Below are 27,827 nucleotides of genomic sequence, written 5' to 3'. Positions count from 1 at the left end.
CCCTTACAGTAGGTATTCAGATCTTTGCCCATTTTTTGAGTTGATGTCATAGGCACTTGGGGGCACAGAATGAAAGTTCTCTTAAACTTTTCTGCCGAATTATTCTATACAGTCCATTCTGAGTTGCTTTCAAAAAGAAGTAATAATAGTAGCTAATATCTGTATAATCTTTATAATTTACAAAGTGCTTTTAAATATTCTATTTCTGATAATAGCATCTTCCCAATACTTTGAGAGGGTAGTTATCATTATCTCCTATTAAATGCAAAAGAATAAACATACTCTAGGGTAAAATTTTGCATGTACAGGTAATTTTCTGGGGAAATGGCCCATAGCTTTCATTAGGTTCCCAAAAGAATAAAGAGCACCTGTTCTAGAACTTAGCTTCCTCAGTAAGATCACAGGTCTGTGAGGGATTCAAGAATATGATTCTATTACCACTCTACTGGACTATCTCCAGGGTCAAGGCTGTGGGTAGTTATTTTATGTTACTGGAAGGGGTCATGCTTCTGAATGGGGGCACCCAGTCATGCATTGCTGGACATGTAGCATTCCTGACCCCTATCCATTAACTGCCAGATAGAATCAAGTCCTTAGCAGGGATGCATGGTACTGCCTCCTCAGTTCCTTGGAGTTAAGATGGTAATACTGTAGGATCTCTCCCTATGGCCCCTGTAGACTTGAGCTTTTTGGGATTCTGCTCTTCATTTTATGTAGCCAGGAATTTTTTTCTGTTTTTAGAGAGAAAAAAAAACCTCCTAGTGCTCGAGGAAGAGACATTGTCAAGAAATCAGCAATGCTCTGGTTTGGTGGAAAGGCCAGATTTTGAGGTTGGGACTCTATTGGTTAGCCAAGAGACAGGAGGGCTGACTTTGAGAGGGAACGGGGCTAAAAATCCTCTCTGATGCCTTCTCTTCACATAGAGTTTAAGAACAGGATTACCTACCCAACAGAGAGCCCTAATCACAAGGGTGTGAGTATTTTACCACAGTTTTATTCAGGTCCTCATTTTGTCAGAAGAGGATGATGAAACCCAGAGAGGTAAATCATAGTTGAGAGAGCTGGAAGTAGAATCTGGGGTTCAACCATGTGTCTGGCATTCCAGACTGGCCATTTGCATTGGTAAGGATCCCTGACCTCAGGTTACATGAGCCCCATTATATACCCTGTTGGATACCAAAGCATACTCAATACTAATAATGCAAGGGATTAACTTTGGTTCTTTTTTTTTTTTTTTTTTTTCCGAGACAGAGTCTTGCTCTGTTGCCCGGGCTGGAGTACCGTGGCATCAGAGTAGCTCACAGCAACCTCAAACTCCTGGGTTTAACAATCCTTCTGCCTCAGCCTCCCGAGTAGCTGGGACTACAGGTAAACACCACCATGCCCAGCTAATTTTTTCTATATATATTTTTAGTTGTCCAGATAATTTCTTTCTGTTTTTAGTAGAGAGGGGTCTCGCTCTTGCTCAGGCTAATCTCGAACTCTTGACCTCGAGCAATCCTCCTGCCTTGGCCTCCCAGAGTGCTAGGATTACAGGCGTGAGCCACCACGCCTGGCCTTGGTTCTTTTTATTAAATCAGATTGACCGTTGTTTTGGCTTATGGGTTAGCATGGCATATAGATCAGCCCACTTCTTTTTCTGTGTAAAATGGACATTTTGGTTATTCAGGTTCTGAACCCTAGAGAGTAGGGTCCTGGAAGTCTGCTGTTCCCAGGGGCTGGTGTCGCTGCAGAAGCCAGAGATTCACTGCTGCTGGTCAGCTGTGGTCTTGGCTTTGTAGTCACCATCAGCTATGGTTTGTTACTGTATTTGTCATGCATTCTGGTATATGGCAAAAATTTCAACACAAAAGGCTGTATGAAATTTAAAAAACAAATTGCTCCCTACCACTGCCACCAAACAGAAAAAAACATACCACATACCTTCAACCATAGCAACACCAAATTCTCAAGCTTTGGAATTAATAAGGGATTTCATATACAAACAAAAAATAATCACTTGTAGTAGAACTTGCTGAAGCTACAATTGTTTAAACAAATTGGTGCACAATTAACAACGTCCTTGCTTAGGACTGAGAAACCTGAGCCATTTGCTCCTCCCCTTTGTCCCCCAACTTGTCATCTGTATAAATGAAAATATCTAGACCATGAAGTTTTAGTAGCTCAAAACCACTGTTGTATTTATACTTTCAACATGTGCCTTTTATGTTGATTCTAAGTTGGAGCAGATGGGATCTGTGATGTAGCTTTGGCACCCTGTCATAAATACAGCATCACTTGGTGTTCTAAAATGAAATAGTGAGTAAAGGTGGCTAATGTTGTTTGCCCTCAACTCTTCCAGTAGATTAGATTCTGTTTTGTGTCCAAATGGAAGCCATTGCTAGTTTGGTGATGGGTGACCAGACATGTGGTGACCCTGGTCACTCGGGCAATTAGATGCAGGACACGTTCCATTCACATTGCACACTTTCTGCTCTCTGGGCAAAGGAAATCAGGATTCATTGTGTTGTTGTGTCCGTGGTGCTAGTCAGCTTGCTGTTTTGTTGAGTAGCCTGTTGTGCAGGCTTTTACTATAACATCCTGGTAAAAATGAGCACTCCATATAGCGTCTCCCCAGCTGTTACCCACTGTGAAGTTTAACGTTAAATCAGACGAGCAAGGAAATTGAAATGGAAAAGCTGTGTACTTGGTTTCTGCCAAGGTGTTGCTGTGCGTGCAGAGCCACATGTGACACTGCTCTGAAGACCCTTTTAATTAAAGGTCCCACCCAGTGAATTGGGGATGAAATTTCACCTGAGCTCTGAAAATCTGACCGCATGGTTGAATGCGGGGAGCACAGAAAAACGTTAAGAATGGAAACTGATTATTTCTCTACCTACTTCATTGCTGAATTTTACTTTTACACTATTTAAAAATAGGTGGATCTATTTCAATTTAATTTTTTTCTCCAGATTATCATAGGATTATGAAAACAAAGTGGATACTTAAATAGTATACAGGTTCCGATGCTAGATGTAGTATAGAATTTGTTTGAAATACAGCTAAATATGATACCAAACTTTTACACAGACCTTTGTACATTTTTGTTTCTTGTTTTGGTAAGTACCTGCACTTGGCCCAGAATTCTCTACCACCACTCCTAAAAAGGAATTTTGAGTCATTTCCTTCACTCTCTGCTTTTGTTAAAATTCTGGATTTTAAAAAAATTTCAAAGCTGAACAAAGCACAAAAATGCAATGCAAATTAGCCAAGTTTTGTTTTATTTTATTGGTGTTTTGGCTTTATAATATAAATCATCTGACTCTGCTGCTCTTTTGAGGGTCTGTTTTTTGTTGTTGTTCCTGATAGATTGTTCTCAGGCCGAAACACAAACTTGCATGTCTGAATAGAGGTGGAGAGAATATTTTGCATTCAAAATATATCCACTTGAAAATTGGAGATTATTAAGGAAATGACAGGCCTGGAACTATTAGAAGCATGAATGTTAGACCTACAGTGGTGTAACCCCTCTATATGTTTATTTCTGTACAACCAGCAATTTTGAAGAGTTTGATTTTTTTTTTTCCTACAGCAATCTGAATGGGTGTGTTGAAGTAGTTGGAAACTGCTGCAATAAAAGCCTATTCCATTAATCATGCAGCAGAATAGAGGGAACAGAAAGCAGTTCACTGGCAAATATTAAAGAGAAATTGGGCCTCCTTTCAGGTGCTTGAGTAGAACTGCCTTAGAGATAGCTGTACAGCTCCTTGCTCTGGGACCTTCTGGCCTTAGGTGATGGGAGGGGCCCTTTCTCTTTAGTGGTAACTGTTTTCAGCAGCGGCATTTAGTGAGCACCCCATTGCCTGGCACTGTTAAGAGCTCTCTGTACAGAGGCATGTCATCTTCCCAGCTCTCTGGGCTTGCTACATAGGCCCTCTGTTTTATTTTTTTATACTCACTTATTTAGGTATCAGTTGGATTTTTGTTGTCTGCTAGCTCTTTGTATGCACTGTGCGGTGATCTCATCTATTTCTACAACTGTTTTTTTTTTCCTTCTGGTATTTGGTAGGCCTCCCTCTAAAAGGAAGTGGTAGTCTGTGTAGGTTAAGATTATGGCTGCAGAAACGGACCACCTGGTGCATTTCCAGTTTCATCCTTAGCATCGTGTGACCCTCAGCTCCTCCTTACCTCATTTTTTCCACCTACAAACTGGGGGTGATGGCGGGCCTCAGCTCCTAAGGTTGTTGGGAGGATTGAAAGGGATGAAGCAGGAAAACAACAGTCCTTGGGGCATAGCATGCACTTAATAACACTTAGTAAATGTAAGCTTTTTTTTTTTCCCTAAAATCCTATTATCTTGATTTCTCAGATTTACATTTCTACCCGTGCCTCTAGCTTTCTTTTGTATATAGCTTAACTTTTGTTTATAACTAAACTCATCTCACTCCAAGTTTCTAATCTTGGTCAACCACATCATCTCTTTCCCCTTAAGTATTTTCCTTTGTGGTAGACTCAATATCTCCTCCATCATCCAAAATGAGAATTCTTTGATATATATCCTGCTTCATTTTTATATTCAGGTTATAATCAACACTTTTCCTAAAATCTCTTTTCCTGTTATCTCTCCAAATCTACTTATGATCTCCTTACTTATGATTTTGCCCAAGGAAGCATATATTAGTAGTTCAGAATCTCAGTTTTAAATTAGACAGACATACCTCAGTATGGATCTTAGCTCTGCCACTTGTTAGCTGTGTGACTTTGGGCTAGTTACTTAACCTCTCTGAACTTCAGGTGCTTCTGTGTAAAATGAAGCTAATCATTATAACTTGACAGAATTATTGTTAGGTTTAAATGAAATATTGTCTTTGAAATTCTTGGCAAAGCCCCTGGCCTATAGTAAGTGTTTAAGCATTCAGCTATTATGTTATTAATATTCTCCACCCTGAGCAATGTTCATCTTTCTGTTTCTGTGGCTAGTTCAGAGTGACTCAGCAGAACCGCTGTTCCATATTGGAAAGGACTTTAAAGGTTTTTAAACCTTTCACCTGGACAGAAATTAAAGACTTTATTGAATGCCTGTCACGCACGACCTCTGGTATTTACAGCCCCACACAGTAGGTGTTGGCTGTGCCCAGTCTGTAGAGGAGGACACCAGAGGCTCTAAGACGCAAACACAATTGCCTGCGCTGTCCCGGGTCGTAGTGTCATGACTGCTGTTTGAGTTCTACCCGTTCTTGTTCCAGATTTCATAACGCTGTCATCAAAGCATATTGCTTCCATAACCCCCTCTATTAATGCAAAATAAAATCCTTGACAGATACTCCTCAGCCTGTAGTTGAACAAATATTTCCGGCGTCAGGGAATCTGCTGCTTTGCAAGGTAGCCCATTTTATTGCTGAATAGTTCATAGGTTAACTACTTCTGTGCATTGTGCTAAAACCTCACCTCTATAGCTTCTTTTTTTTTTTTTTTTTTTTTGTGAGAAATAATAGAGAGCCAGCCTAACATCTCTTTTTTATCTGATAGTCCTTTAGTCTTTAAATAGGTGAATGTAAGGATTGCTTCTCTCATTGTTCCCCTCTTCCTGCCTTCCCTTTACCCATTCTGGTCCCCCCTCATTGTGGCAATGAATATTATTTCACATATGCTATATACATGCTAAAAGCTCTCTGTCCTAGCCTTATCCCTTCTGGGTTCAGATCTGGGAACCATCAGTCTCTTGGTAACTCTAAGTATGCCTTAGATTTTCCTTAAATAGCTTTCAAGGTGCCAACAGAGAGCTTTGATTTTTAAGTCCCTCTGCCATGAGTAGGGAGCCTGGTCATTTATTTCAAAGACCCCACATTCCTGAATTAAGTATCTGGGGAGTCACCTGAGGATTAGCTCCCACTGGTTCCTGATTTGTTTTTCTACTCCTCAGTCTCTGGGGGCTGCAGGAAAGAGAACAAAAAGTGAGCAAGGCCAGTGAAGGGCCTTTAGATTTGGTTTCCATGGTCTCTGCCACTGTTGGTAAGACAATCCTGACACTCTGGGTGCATGGAAGGCTTTTGCCTTCCCAGAAAACCTTTGGGAGTTTTATTGTTTTCCCATGAAAATAGGCAATAGCAACATCTAGAGCATTAAGAGTAACTTAAAAGCTAAGTGAGTTTTTATCTTTCCACAGCTCTCAAGATTCCTAAATGTCAGATATGTTTTTTAATCAAATTCCTGACCGTAGCATTACCCGGGCTCCCCATGCAGTGTAGTGAGGTATTAGGAGCACTGTGGCGGGTGGGGGAGTGGAACTGCCAGGGTTCCAATTCCAGCTTTGCTGCTTCCTGTCCATGAGACCTTAGTTTCCTCAGCTGCTACCGTGACCTTAATAGTACCTACCTTATAGGGCTGCTGTGGGCATTAAATGAATTAATTCCTATAAAATGCTTTAGAGCAGCGTCTGATGCAATAATACATGCTAGCTAAGTGCTGTTATCATAGTTGTTTCGTTGGTTGAGGTCACAGTTTCGTTTCTTCACCCCGAAGAAAAAAGAGCCACGGATATAACAGATGTTCTCCAGAAGGCAATCCACGTCTTCAGGAAGCTACTTTTAAAGTTGGGGACCTACCTCACTACATGTTTCACTTCATCCTACTATTTAGAGAATTACATCGATCTAGCTTCTTGTTCTCCATGGAACTTATAATGTCCCCAATCTTTAAGAGCTTTTGGAAATGTATTCTCAAGTTGTTCATCATGAGGCTTAAAAGAGCTTTCTTATTCCACGATTGAGGGGTCTCTGCTAGTAAATACTTAATCGTGGAAGTGTTGGCACAGGAATGTGTAGTGACACTGTCCTCATCACAGTGCATCCCTTGCCCTGCATGTGAGCACCAGCTCCCCCTTTGGCATCTGTGCCCCATCTTGGCATTCCAGAGGGCTAATCTTAGAGTTCTGGCTTTCTGCTTTCTGAGGAAGTGAGTGGCTGGGAAAGTGTTGCCATTTTTGGTGTAGTTGTCTGAGGATCCCTAAGACTTTATTTGAGTTATAAACTAGGGAAAATGGTAAATAGCTGAATATGCCTTCTGCTATTGTTGAGAGTAATCTTGGCTTAGGATAGCGTTAGCAGTGAGTCTGGCAATTCAAAGGAGACTGTGTTCATTTACTTCCAGTTGAATACATATTGTGGTCATTTTTCACTACAGGGTGTTGAACAGTTGGTTTCTTCTTTCCTCTTGAATTGGAGGCACTTGTTTAGAGAACCCCCTTTTGTTCCCTAGATCCCAGTTTGTTTATTCAGTTGGTTTTAGAGAATACCTATCTCTGATGATAATGTCTATCATTTATCGAGTGCCTACTATATCTAAAGCATTCTGCTCAGCAGGATAAGCAGGATAGATGTAAACAGGACATAGTATGTTTTCCCTGGCGAGGTGAGGGAAAGACAGTAAACAACTAATTAGAATGTAAGATGGAATAAGGCAAGCCTTATAATTGAGGTTCAGGCAGGGGGCCATGGGAATGTACATCGGTTATTTTCAGTTACAAGATCTAGTTATATTTGCCTAGGTGGTGGCATTTGAGCTAAGCCTGGAGGAGGTGGTGGGATTTCAGGAGCTGGAGAAGGGGGCAGCAGTCTATGCTAGATGGAGGGAAGAGCGTGGGCAGAAGCCCTGGTGTGTGGAAGGTCTGGCAGGGCTAGGCCTGGCGTGGCAGCACACCGGGCCAGAAGCAGTTTTTGTAGAGTCCCGAGGGCCCTGATTTGGAGAGAGGTCTTTACACTGAAGGGCCATCAGAGGTTGGTAGAGGTGGAGAGAGATAGAGATCAGAACTGCGATTTTGAAGGGTGACTTTTGATGAGTGCAAAGTGGACTGTAGAGGTCCAGACTGCAGGTCCAAGCTCCAGACTGACAGCTGGGGCCATGGTGATAATTTAGGCAAGGTCTGATCAAGGCCTGAACCAGCAGCATCAGAAATGGAAAGGAAAAGGTGCATTTGGGCAAATTTTCAAAGGCCCAAGGGACATAATTTGGCAACTGGTTTTCTCTGGGGCAAAGGAAGCTTGAAGAACTGAAAATAACAGCTTTCTAGGTGAGGTGACCCGAAAAACAACATGCCAGTAATTAAGCTTTGAACATGGGAGAGGGAACAAGTTTGAGTTCGGGGTCAGGGACATATAATAACGGGTTTAGTGATATGTAATTTTATGGCCTTTATAGCATACCAATGTGGATATATTCTCTAAGCAATTACAAATTCTGGTCCAGTAAATAGGAATGAGATTTGGATGTGGGATTCAAGCCTTTGCTTATAAGAAATCCTGGAGGGCTGAGGGAAGGAGCACTTTGCCTAGGATGGTAGAGTGGGAAGACACGTGGACAGAGGGCTGACAGATGCCTCCCATTTACAGAGCCAGTAGAGGAGGCTCCAGAAAGATTAGGGTCCCAGAAGAGTTTCAGAAGAGACAGGCTAGATGCTATAACTGAGAAGAGGCTTTTGAATAGGATCAGAAGTCTGATTCTTACTATTAAATGTCTTTTAAGTTTTGTAAGTGTAGACATTTTCAAACTTTACAAAAGGAGAGAGAAAAGTATAATGATTCATCATACACCTATTATTCAGCTTTAATTATTATCAATATTTTATCAGTCTTTCCCCTCCCCACCTTTCTAGGATAAGGAAAGGGAGATCCAGAACTTTAAAGCAGTATCACACTCATGTCCTTTCTCTCATCCTTTAGTTTTCACTAATTCATGAGGACAATTAATTTTATACAACTTGAATAAATGTGATAAGTCGTCCTTAATGTCAGCTAGTAAAACTTCACGTCATTTAAATAATTTCAAGTCCTTGAGAACCACATTGCTGTTTCTTTTTGATTGCCTTGGGGTTAGCTCTCACGCTACAGGCCCTTTTGAGAAATGGACAGAGTATCGTGAGGAAGATAATAAAATGCTCTCTGCAGAAGGGATGCTTTTCCTATATGGCACACCATGGGTTTTGATGGACACTTATCCCCTGGGAATAGCAACAGAAATGTACAATTGGACTTCCTATCTTTAGATTACATGAATTAAAACATATATCCAAAGGTACTGCCACAGTTTTGCCTCCTCTGACCCACATGCAGTCCGATTACTTATTCTAGAACGGTGGCCCTGTCCAGAGACATTTTTGATTGTCATGACCTTGTGGGAAAAGGGCTACTGGCAGGAATGCACAGGACGTCCCCCCATAAGAAAGACTTAACCTGTCCAAAATGCCTGTGGTACCAAGGCTTAGAAACCCTATGTTAGAGAAATAACAGAAGAGAACCACTCTTTCCAATCGGTTGTTACATCACGTTTGTGTACCAGGTTGCAGTTAAGAATTTTTCTTTTTCTTTGGAGAGAGGTTAATGTCTCTGTAGGCATTTTTCCTTTGATCATCTGCGTCACCTAAGCCGGGTTTGGCCAGATCTTTGAATCTACCAAACTTCATTCCAGGTTTCATTTTCTTTGTGTTCTTGGACTGTAGCAGAGCACAGAAGTGATTTGGTTTCTTTGGGTAGGAGATTTAAGGTGGAGGGAGTGTACTTTCTCAAGACATGTTCACTGGTCTGAACACAGTTCTTTCTTCTTGAAAGGAGACAGTAGCTTGGGGTCGCTATTAAGCAGGTGGGGGCTTGTTAAGTCAAGATGTAATCTCTGTTTCTTCAGCCTGATTTGAAAATGAGCAGTCATTAATTAAGTGACAAGCATAAATTAAGTATTTCACTTTCTTTATTTGTAGGAAATACAGTTAGAGCATGCAAAGCAAGCCTTTGTGCAACGAGACAATGCCAGGACTGGAAGAGTCACAGCCATCGACTTCCGAGACATCATGGTCACCATCCGCCCCCATGTCTTGACTCCTTTTGTAGAAGAATGTCTAGTAGCTGTAAGTTGTAACTTGCCATAATGAGGCAGTTTATTCTATCTGGTTTAAGCTCAGTAATAAGGGATTATAAGAATAATACTTATAAATTATATATGGTTTTTTTCCTGTTTAAAATACTAAAATTTTCTTAATGTGATCACCCACATTACCAAGCTTACAGTGTGTTTTGGCTAGTTTTAGTGGATAATATGGAATCTCTTAGAGAAATTGTATTAACTAGTTGAAAAAGGAAAAACAAATCTGTGACCTCATGTTAATTTCGCTTATATTGTGAAATATGTCAGATGCTGATCTTTGCTGACCTTGTTTATTCTCCAAAGCAAAAAAAAAGTAGTACACACATACATTGTTAGAGTGGTCGGCAAAACAGAAACGCTAAACCTTAGGCTCACTCGTTCATTCACCGCTTGTGTGTTGAGGCTACAGTGGTCCATGTGACAGCAGAGTCCCGAGGTCGGGTTTCACAAAGCCTCCATCCCCAGGGGTGCCCCACAGCATCCTGTGGTGGTGGTTTCAAAGCCTTGCTCAGGGAACATCCGAATCCCCACTAATAACTACTAAAAATACAGATTCTAAGGTCTCTTCTAGGCCTATGATTCACCATCTACAGGTGGTGAGGTCTTAGAATCCAATTTGTAAAGCTTCTAGATGATTCTGATGATCACTCAGATTTGGGACCAATACCCACTGATAACTCACCTTTTGTTAGTCCCAGGGAGAAGACTGAGAGTTTTCACCATCATCTGGGTTTCCCACAATGCTTAACAAAGGCATGAACTCAGGGTAGCCTTTCAGTTTCCCCCTTCTCTCCCTGGTGCTTCGTTCTGGAGACGTGGCATTGACGGGTCCTTTTCCACTCTGGCACTGTGTTAATCTAACTCCTTTTCTTGCCTCCCCTCCCCCTTTCCTACTCCATACTAAACTCTCATGTCAGCTATTTTAAATGATTACTAAGTGAAGATTTATGTGGTTGTTACCTTATAAAGAAGTGCTTTCCTAATAAAAATATTTTGCCTTGTTAGGGAAGGATAGAATTTGAAACCCCAAACTCAAGTTCCATTCATAATGGACATGCTGTCTGTTTCCCTTGTCCCTGGTGAAGAAATATGGTTTCTTAAAAATTCTGATTATCAGAATTCTGACCAGTCTTAACCCCCATGAAAACATATGACATCTCATAATTTTACCATAATACGCTTATTTGCTAGAAATCCCACCAATGTAAAGTCCGCACCTAAATGATTATTTGTTGCTGGTTGTAAGTTACTTGACAAGTCTTGATATTAATGTTAGATTGACCACTTTTCATAGTATGTTTGCATTGATACAATATTGTTTTGCATGTATAAGCACATGCGTGTGTGCATGTGTATAATGTAGTTTTGTATGCAAAAGCCTTTAAGATTTGCTCATTAAATGAAATAAACCAACTTATAAAACATTTCCAATTGAAATTTGAACTCTGTAAATTACTACTGGTCCTGTTACAATCCTACACATGTATTTATTTAGTTTTCTAGTTGTGTGTGGAGAATACAAGTTCTGGTCATGATTAGTTGCAGTTACTTCTAAAAATCATTTATAACTTTTTTGTTTAATGTGAAAGAAAAATACTTATAGTTATTTCTTACACATGCATTCTTGATTACTTTCAAACTGTTAATAGCATTAGATATATGTACTTCTGAATCTTCTTTATCTGTAAATCTTTTCTTTATTTTTCTTTTCTCTCTTGTTTTTGACTTATTTGAGGCTGCTGGAGGTACCACATCCCATCAAGTTAGTTTCTCCTATTTTAATGGATTCAATTCACTCCTTAACAACATGGAACTCATTAGAAAGATCTACAGCACTCTGTCAGGCAACAGGAAAGATGTAGAGGTGACTAAGGGTGAGTGACAATATATCTGAATTCTTGCCTGCAAGTATCTTGGTATATTATTATTATTAGGGTGAAAAAAGCAACCAGGGGTTTATGTTATAGATTTTTCTCTCCCATTGACACATTTTACCATATGGTACATATGTTTTTCCTTTGATCAGACAAGCAAAAGCAAACAAAATAATCTTCACCAAGTTTTAAATAAACTGAAGACAGCCTTTGAATGGGGAAAACATATAAAGTTTCTTAAATGTTTTCAAATCTTGCTAGAACTTGAGCTAAATTGGCAGCTTCTAAAGTAGCCTTCAAAAGTATACGAGAAATTCCATAAACTTGTATTGGTGACCATGTAAGCTGATCTATAGGCTTGGAACAGGACATTATCAACATTTTAATGGGATTTAATAAAAAAACAACAACAACAATTCCCTTAGGAATTCCAGTTTAATTAATATAACCTCCTGAAACCTAAGCATATGAAGTTTCATATATGTTTCCTTATTTTCCCTGACTGGCAATTTGAATAACATCAGATGGCACCAAAATGTTTCGTTTTTTGTTTTTTGAGACAGAGTCTTGCTCTGTCACCCCAGGTAAAGTGTAGTCGTGTCATCATAGCTCATAGCCACCTCAAACTCCTGGACTCAAGTAATCTTCCTGCCTCTACCTCCCAAGTAGCTGGGACTAGAGGCATACACTACAATGCCAGACCAATTTTTCTATTTTTAGTAGAGACGGGGTCTTGCTCTTGCTCAGGCTGGTCTTGAACTCCTAAGCTCAAGTGATCCTCCCACCTCGGCCTTCCAGAGTGCTGGGATTACAGGCATGAGCCGCTGCGCCCAGCCTCAACTAAATGTTAAGGAAAATATTCTGCATACTCTTTCCAAATGAATGAAAGAACTGCAAAAATTCTTACCCCGTTTGGATTGACTTGAATTCTGTGGCCGATAATAATAAAGTATTGTGATATTCACTCATTCCAGTGCCTTGAATTAATGTTGAATTTAGTGGCTATTCCTTCTTGAATCTTTCCCTTTTAACTTTTTTTCCATACAGAAGAGTTTGTTCTGGCAGCTCAAAAATTTGGTCAGGTTACACCCATGGAAGTTGACATCTTGTTTCAGTTAGCAGATTTATATGAGCCAAGGGGGTAAGTTGGCTTTTTAAAAAATATATATATATATAAATTAGCTTAATAAAAGGGGGTTAGGAGGTGGGGGTAGGAGGAGGGCCGCAACTGGGAGAAAAAGCCAAATGAAAGGCAATGCTGAAATATGGGAAATGAAAAAAGGAACATTTCAAAATTCCATAGTGTAAATTGTAATAAGTTGATATTTTTGTTGTTGCTTGTGTCTGTTCCTTCCCTTCAGACGTTTGACCTTAGCAGACATTGAACGGATCGCTCCTCTGGAAGAAGGAACTCTGCCCTTCAACCTGGCTGAGGCCCAGAGGCAGGTGAGCAAAGAGGAGAGAACCTGCTTCCTGGTGTTTCTTTAGTTTCTTTAGTAGGATACACCCAACTCCTTTTTACTGACAGTTGTTTTTTTGGCAGTCTGACTTAGCATTTTTCCATTTTGCACCAAAAATCCAGACAACTTTAAAAGACTAAAAAGAAATTACTTAGAAAGATTCTGATGAACAGATATTTGGCATTTGTCTCTTCCAAAGATGGGATGATTTCCTAACTGCACCAGAAGTCTGACACTCCAAAAACATGTGGAAAATCTTTTCTTCTTCCTCCCCTAAATCTCGCGGTGAGAGATGTGGGGAAGGAGCCCTACGCTGGTGTCACTGTCCCTATCAGCAGCTTCACATTGCTAAATGAAAGCCATTTTTGCTCCAGAGAGAGGCACTTGATCAGCGCATTGTCTAACGGCCGTGCTTTCTGTTTTTCTGAATATCAAAATGAGATAATTTTGTTTAGTCTGGAGTCATAGTTTGAAGGCCTTTAGACCTATTTTTTCTGTGAAAGGATTCATAAGTTATGTGGAAACAATTTTAGGAATGCTAAATTTTATTTTATGGTTAACAGAAACCGATCTCTTGAAGTTGTGGGAGTCAGAAACTTAAGCCATGGGACTGCCTCATTTAACTCTTGCTCAGCTTTCTCTAGGTTAGGATTAGAGAAGAAAAGCCTTCGTAGCGTGTGTTGTGCTTACATGGTGTTTGTAACATAAATCCACTCACAGACAAGTGTCATATGTAGAAAAATACCTCCTTTAAGACAGAGCCATCTCTGAATCCTGTGAGACTTACCCGTTTCTGGCATGGAGCTCTGGGTTGTGCAGAGACGCCAGTGTGACCACAATGGGTTGATGCGGGCTACATTTTTAGGATTGCCTGGCCTTGAGCCAGGGCCCCATCCTTTTAGCTCTTTCCCACCCGAGTGCAGCGGTGAGTTTTGTGTGCAGTATGTAAGTCAAAGTAGTGGGTGTGTGCTCAATAAATCCTAACTAGGTACCTCTGGAAAACCAGCTGGCCATGGTTAAAAGAGGAAGCCGATTTCCCTGAGTGCAGGGGAAAGAACTGTATAATCACGTGCAGAGGTGGAAGCAATGTTGCTCTCCCCTCCCTTTGATTTTAAACACTGCTTAGGAGATGATTATCTCTTCATCTGTATGCCACCAGCTATTGTAGAAATTTGGGGATTAAGAAAAGCAGAGAAGTTTTTTTTAGATCCCTCCTGCTCTCCAGCTGGCAGTGCTGTGCCACAATTTTCCCTTTATGCCCTTTGCAGCTCTTGAGAGTTTCTGATGGGTGCTTGTTGATACTGGTGATGAAAGGGTTAGACTAGATTGATGAGATTTACAGCAGGAAATGATTGGCTGCTGCTTAGAGGTTCAGAGCAATTCACAACGGCCTTGCCTGGAATATGCTTTTTACTACGTGAACTCCAGTGGGCCCGACAAACTCAAGCAAGGGAGGGCATCCACCTGTGGGCACAGTGCTGCCTGTCCTAGCACTGTGCCCGCTTGGAGCATTTCTCCTGGCCACAGGAGGGAAGGTGTAGGAGCCTTTATTGTCTCATTTCAAGAACATGCTACAATTCTGTCTTTAGAAAAGTTAAATAAAAGTCTGGGATTTCTTTTGTCTTGTACGTGAGGAATTAGTAGTAGTGGTAAGTTCCTCACCCCCATTATTTTCAGAGTATTTTCAGTCATTATTTTGATGCCAGAACATTTCTAAGTATTGCATATTTATATCCCTGTAAATAAAACGATGCTTCTCTTTCGGGCGCATCTGTCAAAATGAAGGTACTATTGGTTTCCATCTATACAGGGATAGAGTTGGAAACAACTCAGGGAACTTGCAGAAGAAATGTTTTACATCTTAAAAATGCATATTTCTATGTAAAACTGTTCAGTTAAAATGACTTTGGAGGAGATACCAAATGATCTCATTGTATTAGAATTGTGTTACATTGACAGCAACTAAAATTCAGTGGGTTGATAGCTGGGGTTGGTGATTAGTTTCATTGTGCACTGATTTTAATTATCATGGCTTCTGAAAAACAAATTTTATTGAATATATTGATTAATTCAACAGGTATTTATTAAGCACTGACTATATGTCACCCTCATTTGACAACTTGGTGTGACATAAAATTACTATTTGTGCAGGCAGAGACGTGCAATGCTCTAAAATGTTCTGGCATTAAAAACACTGTAAGGATAACAGGTCAAAAGAACAACAATGAAACAATGACTGACTGACCTGCAGTTTGAATTTAGAAAAGATGGACAAGGGGAAAAAGTAACAATCATCTGTAATATAACCAGCTAGTTTTAGCTACTGTAAACATTTTGAATACCTCTGGGTGGTGGGGATGCCAAAATGTTAGTATTAATTTTATATCCGTGTGTGTGTGTGTGTGTGTGTGTGTGTGTGTGTGTGTATCCACAAGTAATTTTAATAAAAAGTGGCATCATATTGCACATGAAATATTTCAAACATTTAAACAGGTAAACAGAATCATATAACAAGTACCTCTCTACCTACCATGCTCTATTTAGCCTGTGTTTTCTGTTGTAATACCTTATGAACATTTTTCTTAACATCAGATGTTCTGTTACAATATCATTTTTAATGGCACACTTTTGTTTTAAAGTTATAACATTATTTTGTAATGCCATAGTCCTCTATTGTTGGACGTTTAGGTTATTTCCCAAATTTTTGCTCTTAAAGCAGTACTGCTTTTTTTTTTGAGACAGAGTCTCACTCTCTTGCCTAGGCTAGAGTGCCGTGGCATCAGCCTAGCTCACAGCAACCTCAAACTCCTGGGCTCAAGCAATCCTTCTGCCTCAGCCTCCCGGGTAGCTGGGACTACAAGGCATGCCACCGTGCCTGGATAATTTTTTCTACTTTTTTTAGCTGTTTGGCTAATTTCTATTTATAGTAGAGACAGGGGTCTCGCTCTTGCTCAGGCCAGTCTCGAACTCCTGAGCTCAAGCAATCCTCTTGTCTAGGCCTCCCAGAGTGCTAGGATTATAGGTGTGAGCCACCACGCCCGGCCAAAGCAGTATTGCTTTTTAAGTGCTGCATTTTTTAAGCTTGATCCTTATTTACATATGTGGTTATGTTCTAGCCTTTTTATAGGTAGAATTGCAGGGTTATGTACATTTTAAGGGTTTGGATATATACTACCAAATTTCTCTCAGTTTATACTTGGTTTAATGGCATGTTTGAGAAGGCCTGTTTTTATCAACTCTTGTCAAGCCAGGTATTGCCATTTAAGACAAAAAAAAAAAAAAACTCTTGCCAATTTTATTGATGAAGAATATCTCACTGATGTTTTTAAATTTGCATTTTTTGTATCACAAATAAGAACTGAACATTTGAAATTAGGCTTATAACATTATTTTTGATATAGAATGGCTTTATGTTCAAATTTGATTTTAAACATTAACAGCAATAAAAACTTTTTATTAATAAGAACTTATGGAATGTAACCCCACTTTCCTCTTTGATATTTTAATTGTATTATGGATTTAAAACCCAACCAGGAGTAACATTCATCAGGTGTCGGGCAGGTGGGAGAGGGAGGAGGGGATAGGTATATTCACACGTAATGGGTGTGGGGCGCACCGTCTAGGGGTGAAGTTCTGACTCGGGTGGGGCAAAGGCAATATATGTAACCTAAACATTTGTACCCCCATAAAATGCTGAAATCAAAAAAAAAACAGTGAGTAATTTTTAAAAATGATGTGCCCTCATTTTGTTCCTCCTCTTTCTCTCACCTGTTTTCCTGCTCTTCAATTCCTGTGCGTACAAAAACAGAAGGCCTCAGGCGATTCAGCTCGGCCAGTTCTCCTACAAGTTGCAGAGTCGGCCTACAGATTTGGTCTGGGTTCTATTGCTGGAGGTTAGTCATGGATGAGTGCAAAATTTTCACTCTTATTATTCCCATTACCTTTTCTCTGATTTTACATCTTGAAATATAAAGGACAAAGCCTTCTCTAGTCTTTCCCCAAGCCAGTTCTCAGTCTTTACCTGTAAGGTGGGACAAGAGCAAAGGGAACTTCCCCCCGCAAATACCTGTGTGTGATCAGGGACTCACAAGTGGCGTTTTTCTCTTATTTATCTGCAGTCTTTCTAAAGACAGGTTAATAATGAGGTTAGGCTGTAGTGATGTCCTTCTAATTTAAGCTGTCTGTGACATCCTTTTATCAGGGGATGCTTGAATGAAACTCCACAATTGTTTATTAAGGGTATAGAAAGGTAGTGCCATCTTAAAATGTGTGCATGCAAAATTTGTCTCTCTTCTCAGTCTTTTGTTTGACTGTAACCACTTCCTCCTTTTCTCCGACTAACCTTAATTCCTCCTGAAATGTTGGTATTATTTAATTTTAGCTGTTGGAGCTACTGCTGTATATCCAATTGATCTTGTAAAAACTCGAATGCAAAACCAACGATCAACTGGCTCTTTTGTGGGAGAACTCATGTATAAAAACAGCTTTGACTGTTTTAAGAAAGTGCTACGCTATGAAGGCTTCTTTGGACTGTACAGAGGTTAGTACCATGCTCTAAATTCATGTAAGGTGAAATAATAGTCAAAGGTTTGCTTTCCCATCTCAGTGCCTGAAGTGAATTAGACTGCGTTAAAATGGAAATGCAGCAGATTCTCGATTATCCATGCTGATGGGAGTGGGCTAGAGGCATCTGGGGCATGGCTAATCAAAACAGCCTATAACCCGAAAGCCATTTATATTGCTGTTTTGTATGTTCTATTTCTTAAAATAATAAGTTATTTTTATAAATATCTTCAGTGAGTTTTTAAAAGGCTCATATTGTTTGTGTTCTTGAGGTACTCTACTCACCCGCAAATAGGGAAAGGCATCCTGGGAACAGGACAAAGCCTACTTGGGATAAATGATTCTCCTGGAATATACCAAAAACAGTCTGTCAAGCAGGTAACCAAGGGTTCAGTGGAGCTGGCCTTTACTGCCCCTTCCTGAGTTCAGGTTGCCCCTTTTCTTCGTCTGACTCTCACCCCAATGGGGTTGATCCACACACCACTCTGGCCAGGCAGTCCTCTGTCTCCACCTGCTCCTGTAATCATCTAAGGCTCATCCAGCAGTGGGAATAGTAGGAGAGACTATGCCATCACTGATGGAAAGGATCCCACAGACCTCACCTGCTTTTCCATTGACACTGGGCAAAAAAGATTTGACTTAACTTCCCAACATCGCTTGCCTTCTTAAGAGAAGAAAAAGTGTATTTGCATCAGCTAAGATACAGTGTTGCAAGGCAGTCCAAGCTGAGCTTCTTTACAATTTGGCAACTGCAAAGTTAGTGGGGTCTTCCCCCCTCTCCCCTCCTAGTGCTTACTCTAAAAGAAGCAAAGAGAATTTAGTGCTCTGCTGGGGCCGACCGTGGAATTGGCAGCCTCATAAACCTGTGCCTCTAGGCCTCTTCTGCCATCTGCTGACTCTAGTCTTCAAATTAAGCACCCACATTAAAAAACAAGAAAGATACACCTTTCTTGAAACCTCTCACCTTCCCTTGGAGCTAGGAGCTTTCAAACTGCAAAGAAGTTCCTTTTGCAGGTTCTATTATATAGGTAGATGGCCCCCATCAAAGGCCTTTTGATCTTTTCTCTGCCCTCTTTTCCCTACCCCCAGCCCCTTCTTACATATTTGGAAGGTCTTTGACCCCAGGTGATTGATGGTGACCCTTCCTGGGTCACTGCCTTCCATTTGAAGTACTTTTCCCTCCTGGTGACAACAGCCTTGCAAATGAAATGGCTCCGAAGTAGTACAAGGTTAATGTCACAGTTTCTGCTTTGCAGTGAATCAGACAAAAGTGACCACCTTACCTGTTCTTATGAGTGGTTTTTGAAGGGAGATTTTTGAGCCTCAAGTCTGGACAGACATCTGAGCCTTAATGTTGCTTCATAAAGTACTTTTATGGGCTTTTCTTGGTATTGGATTAAACGTCAAGGGTGTCTTTAGAATTATAAGAACCCTTCTTAACATTGCCAAGTGTCTTTGATTTGCCTGAGTTAACTTGGTTTGTTTTTAATTTTTCCTCTTTGACCACACCTGGAGGTCTTGATTCTTGGTTATATCTAGGTTTCCTTTCTACAGCCTGTACTTTTAACCCCATAGACAGAGCAGCTTAAAGCATACCTGAGTACTTGAGTGCTGAGCTGATGTGGGCCACGAAAAGAGGCTTATACCTCTTGCTTTTTCAGCCCTTACATCTGTAAGATTGGAGTGACTGCTTCTAACTCCTCAGGAAAGGGGAATAAGCCGGCCTATCAGATAGAGTTGGAGGCTCACTCTGGACACAAAAGTGGCAGCTCTTCACTCTTCTCCTGGTTTTGAGATAGCCATTTATCTAACCTGCTTTGCTGCACCCTAAGAGCAAAGGGCAGAGCTGTCCACAAGGATGACAAGGAGAGTGTGAATATAAGATTAGTTCTGGGAGTCACCTATATTCATTTCCTCCCGGTATCTTTTCTAGTAGGTGATTTTAAAACAAAAGATTTATGTAAAACTTTGTTTAATTCTATTTTGTAATTTGGATCTTGAGAGCAAAGAGATGACTGACAGTTCAGGTTAAAAAAAGTAATAACTTGCGATTGCCTTTGCCATGAAAATGACTTATTCCTATTCTCGATTGGTCAGGAATCAATTCTTTTAGTTCCTTGCACATGATCATTAATAATTGTATATAACTGTATATTTGTAAATGCTTATTGTTGGGCAAGAGAGAGATCGGATGAAAATGTAGGTCACTTATAGGAAACCATCATTATTCATTTTAAAAATTATAATAGAAACAACAAAGGCCTGAAGTATTTTTGAGACTCAGTATTAATAAACTTTGTGTACAAAGTAGAGGTATAACATACCTGTATTTGATTCTTTGACTATACATTTTATTTTATAGTTTAAAAATTGTATTGTTCCAGGGGAAAACTATTAAATTTAAATTTCAAGGATACAGAATTATTGCTGTTAATGCTTTCACCTGGCAATATTTGAGAAGGTGTCAGAGTACATCTCTAATTTATAAACATGTTTTGAAATATGGAACATATCTTTCTGTATTACAGAATTTTACTTAACATGTAATTTTTCTCCATCAAGACATATATAATTGCTAATATTTCCTGAATAGGATAATTGGGAAATGTTGCCTAAGTAAGGTCTCTCCCCTATTTTAAAAATACCTTGTGTATACTTTGAAAAAAAAATTTGGCAATTGGCCATGAAACAAGGTGTTTTTTCAGCATGTGTCCTTATTATAAGGTTAATAAGTGTCTCTCGCTGTCTCTCTCTCTCTCTCTTTTTCTTATAACAAGAAATAAGAATACGGGAAGCTGTTTCTGTATTTAAAAGTCCTTCCCTGTGGACCTGGAATGCAGGTTACTTTCAGAGAACTCTCACGGCGCCCCACCACAAGTTGTTTTGCTCCTTGCCTTCCCTGGCAGCCGCCGGCATCTGCACAGTCCTAGAAGTTATTCGGTAGTAATCAGAGACCACATTTGAATCATTACTTTGTGGTCCTGAGGAGGCTGGTATCACAGCTGTAGGGATTGCTAGCATGGATCTTCACTAGATCTGTGCCTCAGAGAGTCACCGGAAACTGTAATCTAGTGAGTGGGTTAGTTCTCCCTCTCCACGCCTCTCTGTGCCTTCCTGTTTATCTCCTGTTTATCTCCAGGAGTTACTCTCTCTTATTTTTTGCGTAAGTTTTGGTAGCTGGAAAAGATCCCCTTAGAAGTTCTATGAGACTGTTTCTACAAACTTTCTCTATAATGCGCACCACTTTCTTTACAAGAAAATGGCGAATTTTCCTGGGTTTTTGGTTGTTTTTTTTTTGTTTGTTTTTTGGGGATGGGTCATTTTTGAAAATCTGACCCCCCAGGCTACATCTGTTATTAAGGGAAATAACACCTGAGATAATCCAGGTCTCCCTGAAGTCACTTGTGAAAGTCTTCCTTTATTTCCTTCCCTGAGTGATTTCTTGTGCTCAGGTGTTTGAAATCCGTAATGAATTACCTGACAGCTCATTTGGTTTGAATGTCCAGCATGACCAAATGAGTCAATCATTGGCCTGCTATGGGCTCAGCATATTCCAGAGAAACAATTGATTGGTATTCATCCATAATTAAATGTGCTTAACGTTCCAGGAATAACTAATTTCTGCTTTTAAGCTTTGCTGCATTCTTCTCCCTCAGATGCTTCAGGTAACGAGATGAGCAGCTTCAGAAATTGGAAAACGGTATCAGAGGATCTCGGGGAATTTCCTAAGGAGAAATCAGGGTCCATCAGAAATATTTCTTAGGGGAAATTTTTTGCTTCTGTCAGTGGGAGAAGCCCTAAAGAAGATCTCCCAAAAGAGAAATTATATCATTTTATGAATTAAACTTAATTTGGAGCAGTACTTAATCTTTGATGTAATTGGCAAAAACTTTTTTTTAATCAGCCCATTGATCCAGGCTTGCAGAGTTTTAAATGTTCCTATTTCACATTGTCTGTATAGTGCAAAGCAGTCATCTTCTATCCTGGAATGTTCTCAAGGTGACATCTAGAGGATGTTGTGGTGATATCTCAGGAAGTTATTGATACATTTATATTCTAGAAGGAAGTTTTGTGAGACATCTGGTGTAATCCAGGTCTCTTCCGATGTCTGATGATGCTACAGAAGGGAATATCCAAATTCTGTGGATTCACAGTGAGATTCTTTCTTCTTGCATAATTCTTGTGGATAAAAGTAAATTTAAAAATCCTAGCACCAAAATAAATGAAATTTCCATGACTCTGTTTTGCATTACTTAGGAACACATGCATCTTGGAACAAACCAGGGCTAATCTGTGAACTGTACTGATGTCTATCCTTGTCCACCAGAACTTCTAATGGGTGCAGCATGGATTGGTTTGAGCCTTCTGTTCTTGGCCAATTTCTGCACATTTGCATTTGGGTTGTTAAGCTGGAAGAAGATCAAAAGACATATTTGGTTCTAGGAAACTAAACAAGAATGAGCAAAAGACTTTAGGTTCTCAAGTCTCCAGAAATGTACAGTGAGCCAATGCTGGTGAGCACAGGGCATTATAATCTGAGGCTAAGGTGACACAAACTCGAATTAAGGTAGCTGACAATGTTGTAGGCTTCAGAGGGCCAGATGAGAACAATGATGAGTTTAGAAAATTGGAAAAGATGACAAAAAGATGGACTTACAAGTGTCCTAGAGAAGAAAAGATTAATGAATTAGTTACACCCCTCAAGAATAATTTATAACTGCTACTGTCTGATAATTTGTAACTGCTACTGTCTGTTGTTGCTGAAACTGAAACAAGGGAAATAGATTAAACCTCAGCAGGGGGAAATAGTTTGCATAGAAGAAAAGGTAACCAGGACCCTGAAAGCTGTCATATACTAGGGTAAAAAACTAAAGGAGCAGCATATGATCCTTTTTCCCAATGATCTTCACTTCTAGAAAGCCCCAAAATAGAGAAGTCAGAGGAAATGAATTTTTTCTAGGCCGTAATCAGTGGCATTCATTTTATGTTTTAACACTTAGACTCCCAAAGGCATCCTGCACCTTAGCTGAGATAACAGAGGATGCTTAAAATTCTGGGTAAAACATTTAACCCAGATAGAGGTGTTTCAATCTTCATTTCTGCCTTTGCCCCTGGCCATCTCCCCAGCTCCGCTGTACAGCCACCTTGGGGCAGCAGCCCAAAGAGCCTGTGGAAAACTGGGTTGTAATTGGGGCTTTGAAAGCAGATAGTGTAGTTGGGAAGGTGGAAACGCCTCATGCCCGGGGCAATAAGAGTCAAAAGCAGACAGAGGAGTGGGAGGCAGAGGAGGAGGAAAGAATGCTTGAGCAAGTGAGGAGAGAAGGGCATGGAAATGGGAGCTCGAATAAAAGCCGTAAGGCAGGGCACACAGAGTGCTGATAGCTCCAGAATGAGGTTAATCTGATGTTGAAAGCAAAGGGGACTCTCAGGGAAGACGGGGGCAAGTGTCCAGCTCTCAACTGTGAGGTCAGGAGGGGAAGAATTTAACATCTGAGGAGTTGCTACCGGGTTGAAACTAAATAACACAACAGTGTGCTGGCTGTGGATTCAGCTACAGAGCTTAGGGGTGTCTTCCGGATTAATTTCCCCTACAAAACTCCACTGCTTATCTTTGAGCTGAATGCATTTTGCCCCATTTTGTGTGCTCTCAGCTACCTTTCTCAGGGCCAGGCTGGCCACTCTTGAACTCACGTCTGTGTGAACTGCTGCCTTCGTTACCAGGTTCTTCCTTGTTGGTGCGTGGCCCCTCACCTCCTGCAGTCCTGCTGTCTTGCCCAGCGTGGTCTTTGGAGCCCCGGCTGCACTGGGTTACAGTGGTCCGTCCCTGGGTCTCCTTCCGGTGTATTCCCTGCCTCTTACTTACTGACCAGGTTCCCACTGACGTGCAGTGTCGTCAGTGTTTTAAAGGAGCCTGACGTGTGACCTGGAGGCAGAGCGTGACGTGGACATCCACTGCACGGCCACGTTCTTTTCTTTCACGAGAGAGTCAGTGTAAGGTGCTGGCCCAGCACGAGCTGACGGCCCAGAAAAAAGTTTCAGAACAGTCGAAGCTGGAAGAAATGCCTTTCTAGGGCTGAGGAAATGGGGGCAATAAGTCCATTAGAGGGAAATGGATACAGCAGAGAATTAAGGGGATAAAGCCCTGATTTGAGAGCAGTGGTGGGTCTGAATTCAACCCTGAGTGTTACCAGGTAGGCACGAAAAATTATTGACTTCGGACAGTTACTTAGCCTCTCTAGATTCCAGTTTCCTTGAAGGAGGAGGAAGAAGAATAAATAGTGGTGATGATGAAGATAGAAATAAATAGCAATCACGATGAATTCCATTCCTGTAGTACTATGTGCTTGGCACTGGTCTGAAGGCTTTGCGTATATTGACTCACTTCATCTTCACAATTAGCCAATGAAGACAGTACCATGATGATTCCCATTCTACAGGTACGGAAACTAAGGTACAAAGAGATTAGATAACTTGCTCGCAGCCATACAGCTAACAAAGAGCAGAGTCAGAATCGAATCCCGGCAGCCTGGCTCCAGACCCCACGCTCTTAGTCACTTGGCTCTTCTGCCACCTGGGAGAAATTAGTCACTTGGCTCTTCTGCCACCTGGGAGAAATTACATTGTACAAAGTTGCTTATCAGCAGAGGATGAGGAATGCTTAAGTTTTTAACTAAAAGATTTTATCTTAGCTTAACAAGGTAGTTGAAGATGTGTTATTACACTGTGCTACTTCCCTGTCTTTGCCTAAAGTTAGCAGGGCCCCTAGATACCCTCAGACCATATATGCCCTCGCTGGCTGGGGACAGCTCTTCTAAGATAGGCGTAATGTCGTGGGAACAGCATGATACTCCTAATTCTGGACCGTGAACATTATTCAGGCTGAATTGCCTCTCGTAGACAAGAAAAGAAATCAAGGATATGCCTTGAAAAGATAGGTAGAAGGAAGAATTATGTTTTTTGAATATATAATGTAGGTGGCGAAGAGTGTCTCATTTAATTACTAAAGTAAACCAATGGATAGTTATTTGCATCCTTGTTTTACCAGTGAGGAACTTAGAGGTCAAAGAATAACTTACGGTCACTCAACATGAAAGAGGTTCAGACCTAGGATTCCGGCACAGGTCTGTCTACCTCTAAAGCCCATGCCCCAAACTGTTCATCTTGCTGCAAGGCTGGTGGAAATAAATAGCTTTAATCAGGCCAGCATTAGTAATGTTTCTTTCATAGTCCCTTCCAACTCTGAAATTCTATAGTTCTATCTCTAACAAGTTCTTAAGGATAGCATAGTAGCCCTCTAATCTAGCACGTTGCTCCCAGGAGCCTCCTTGGGGGATGCTATGTGAAGCTTGAGTTGGGGGCTCCTGGTGTGGGGTCAGTGCCCCCTACCTCTAGCTCTGTGCTCATTGGGTCGCACAAGGGACTGGATTCAGAGGGGATAGTGTGATTTATATCTCCAACCCATGAAATTTGAAGACAAAATACTACATTAATACTGTACCCTGTAAATCTTTTCTCGCATTAGCAGCCTTCTGGTAGAATAAAGTTGCCAAGGAAGCATTGCCATATGTGCTGATGGAGCTGAACTAAAAAGAGAAGATTAGAAAACTAACCACACTAATAAATTTCATTCCAGGCAGTTGGAAAATGGACTGCTGTTTTGACAAGTTAGAAACAACACACACGTCCATTCTGTTTGAAATGGCTAAAATGAATTTCCAGGACCCAACAGAAACATCTTACATTAGAAACCGAACTTTTCTGCTGAGTTACCCAGATGTCAAACATATATGTACTCAAAACTTAAATGTGATTGTGATGAAGTGCCTTAACTAGACTGGCTGCTTTAGGCATGACTGGGCCATGTTACCCTCCTCCCTCTGAGGTCAAGGTATAAGGAGGGTTATTGGAATTCCCACCTCTGTGACTTTTCATTATCCCGTGGATCATGGCCCCTTCCAAAGAGCATTTACCCAAGACTGATGGTGTCAAGGCCCACATCTGCAGTGGGCCTCAGCTTATAACCCACAGCCACCTTTGTTTTCCTAGTTAGCCAGGGTGGTCACCACAAGAATGATTCTTATCCCCTGCCTCCCCGAGTGCCAACATCTGGCCTAGCTCTTAGGAATGAATTTGTGCTATGGTTTTATTCTTACTGAATTGAAGTTGTTCATTTAATGTAATGAAACTTGGGGCCTCTGATTATGTTTCTTTAACACCCTAATGGCTCTTCCCACCTCGGGTTTCTGCCCTGACCAACTTCACCTGCCTCTAGAACTTTTTACTTTTGGGGGCTTACTTTTTACTCTGAAAGCCCATGCATTTACAGAATTTGATCCCTGCTTTTTAGTGTGGCCTGGGAGAGAAGTGGTACAGTATACCAGGTAAGAGCACAGAGGCTGGAGCCAGCCCCCGCCCCGGAATGGAGCCCCACTCCCCCGTCTAACAGCTGAGCCACATGGGCAGCTCCCTTGAAGTCGGCCTCAGTTTCTTCTTGGATTGTTGGAGATAAAAATAACACCTACTGAGTAAGGTGAATTAAATGTGTTAATTCACCTAAAACACGTAGGGTAGTACATAACACGTAGGTAAGTCCCCCCCAGATATTAGTAGTTGTTACTATCACTGCTATTATTATAAGGTCTTCTGTGATCCAGCCACAGTCTCCAACGCCCTGATTCTGGATGTGCCATCGTAGTCTTGAGATTTTGGTGCCTTTGTGTAGTTTCCTCTGCCTGGACTACCTTGCCCTCCATTCTGCTCCTGTCTCCTCTCTCCAGTGAACCTCTGCTTACCCTTACAGCTCAGGGCAAATGTCTCCTCTTTGATGCTTTTCTCCCTCGTGCAGGCAGAAGGACTGGTTCTCTTCACTGCGTCCTCGTAGTGCTTTGATGACCCTGGGCTCTGCTATGCAGCGTGCTGTTTTTGGGTAGTTTGTCCCTTTTCAGGCACACGAGGAGAACTAGGGTTCCCTTTCCCTCTAATCTCTGAACTTCTTGAGACGGAGGCACCAATCTTAATGTGTTCCTCCTAATTCCTCCCAGTATCAGGCACACAGAGAAGGCATTTGGTAAATGTTTGCTGAAAAAATAAATATTTGTTGCCTTCTTTTTAGTCTTAAATACCTGGTTTTCTCTTTTGTTTTTTGCTGTTCACAATGCATTACTAAGTTTATAGTGAGAAAGTAAAATCTCAATAGGTTGAAGGCTGGCCGAAGTGATTGTATCTAACACTGTAGTCATTTGACTCTGTGGGCTGTTTTTTATTAGGCATTTAGAAAGACTGTCACGAGGTAGTTATGGAGGCAAGAGGTCATCATTTAAATCAGTGCTTTCAACCCATCCGCAGTTTTGGTCTGCAATTTAACAATGTGAATGGAAATTTCAAAATGTTAAGATATAGTTTAAACAGGTATATGCCCATATATTATAGTAGAAATTAATGCACTTTCATTAGGTAGCAACTAAGCCTTTCTTCTCATATTATAGGCATCTTACTACGAGATTAGTAAGTGTAGCAAGCGTATTTTAGGAGAGAATGCTTGCTTTGAATAAGAGCACTTGCTTGGCCTAGATGGTTCCATATTCCCAGTTTCTGGTATGTGCTGCTTCAGCTCATCCAGATTGTAAAAAGCACAGCCCCACTCAAGCTGGTGAGAACATAGGGGGCTTTGGGGTAAGAGTTCACATAAGAGAGAGAAGACAGAAATTTCATAGGGATCCCAGGACAGGAGCTGCACAGGAGCCTGGCCTCAGTGGGACCAGGGGTCATCAAGGCCCTCCCACCTGTGCACCTTTCTTGGGCTGTGTGTTTTCTCTCTTTTCTCTCTTTCTCTCTTTTCTCCTTTCCTTTTGCTCCACATTCTCTCCTCTTTGCCAGCCCACTTTCTCCACTTATTCATGGTTTCTGCTTCCTTGTGGCTTGAGCACATGCATGGCCTCCAGCCAGCCACTTTCTCTGTTCCACCCAGGGCAGCTTTTCAGTTGTCCCTCTGTGCTGAGGCCCCTCAGTGTGCTCCTGAGAAGGACGCTTATTGGCTAGC

General features: G+C 41.0%; 1 protein-coding gene across 2 annotated transcripts in view; it reads left to right on the top strand.

Moving 5' to 3' along the window:
- The window catches only part of SLC25A13 (solute carrier family 25 (aspartate/glutamate carrier), member 13), a 172,535-nt gene that overhangs the window by 90,682 nt on the left and 54,026 nt on the right, over window positions 1–27,827 (top strand). For both annotated transcript variants that reach the window (XM_012647814.1, XM_012647822.1), the window contains exons 6-11: window positions 9,728–9,874; window positions 11,627–11,765; window positions 12,813–12,906; window positions 13,127–13,211; window positions 17,034–17,118; window positions 17,607–17,765. In XM_012647814.1, coding sequence (XP_012503268.1) covers window positions 9,728–9,874; window positions 11,627–11,765; window positions 12,813–12,906; window positions 13,127–13,211; window positions 17,034–17,118; window positions 17,607–17,765 — 709 coding nt within the window. The remainder of the gene's footprint in view (window positions 1–9,727; window positions 9,875–11,626; window positions 11,766–12,812; window positions 12,907–13,126; window positions 13,212–17,033; window positions 17,119–17,606; window positions 17,766–27,827) is intronic.

This window comes from Propithecus coquereli, unplaced genomic scaffold (genome assembly GCF_000956105.1).
Source record: "Propithecus coquereli isolate 6110/MARCELLA unplaced genomic scaffold, Pcoq_1.0 Scaffold108, whole genome shotgun sequence".
NCBI lineage: Eukaryota > Metazoa > Chordata > Mammalia > Primates > Indriidae > Propithecus > Propithecus coquereli.
This window is presented reverse-complemented; position numbering and strand designations above follow the sequence as displayed.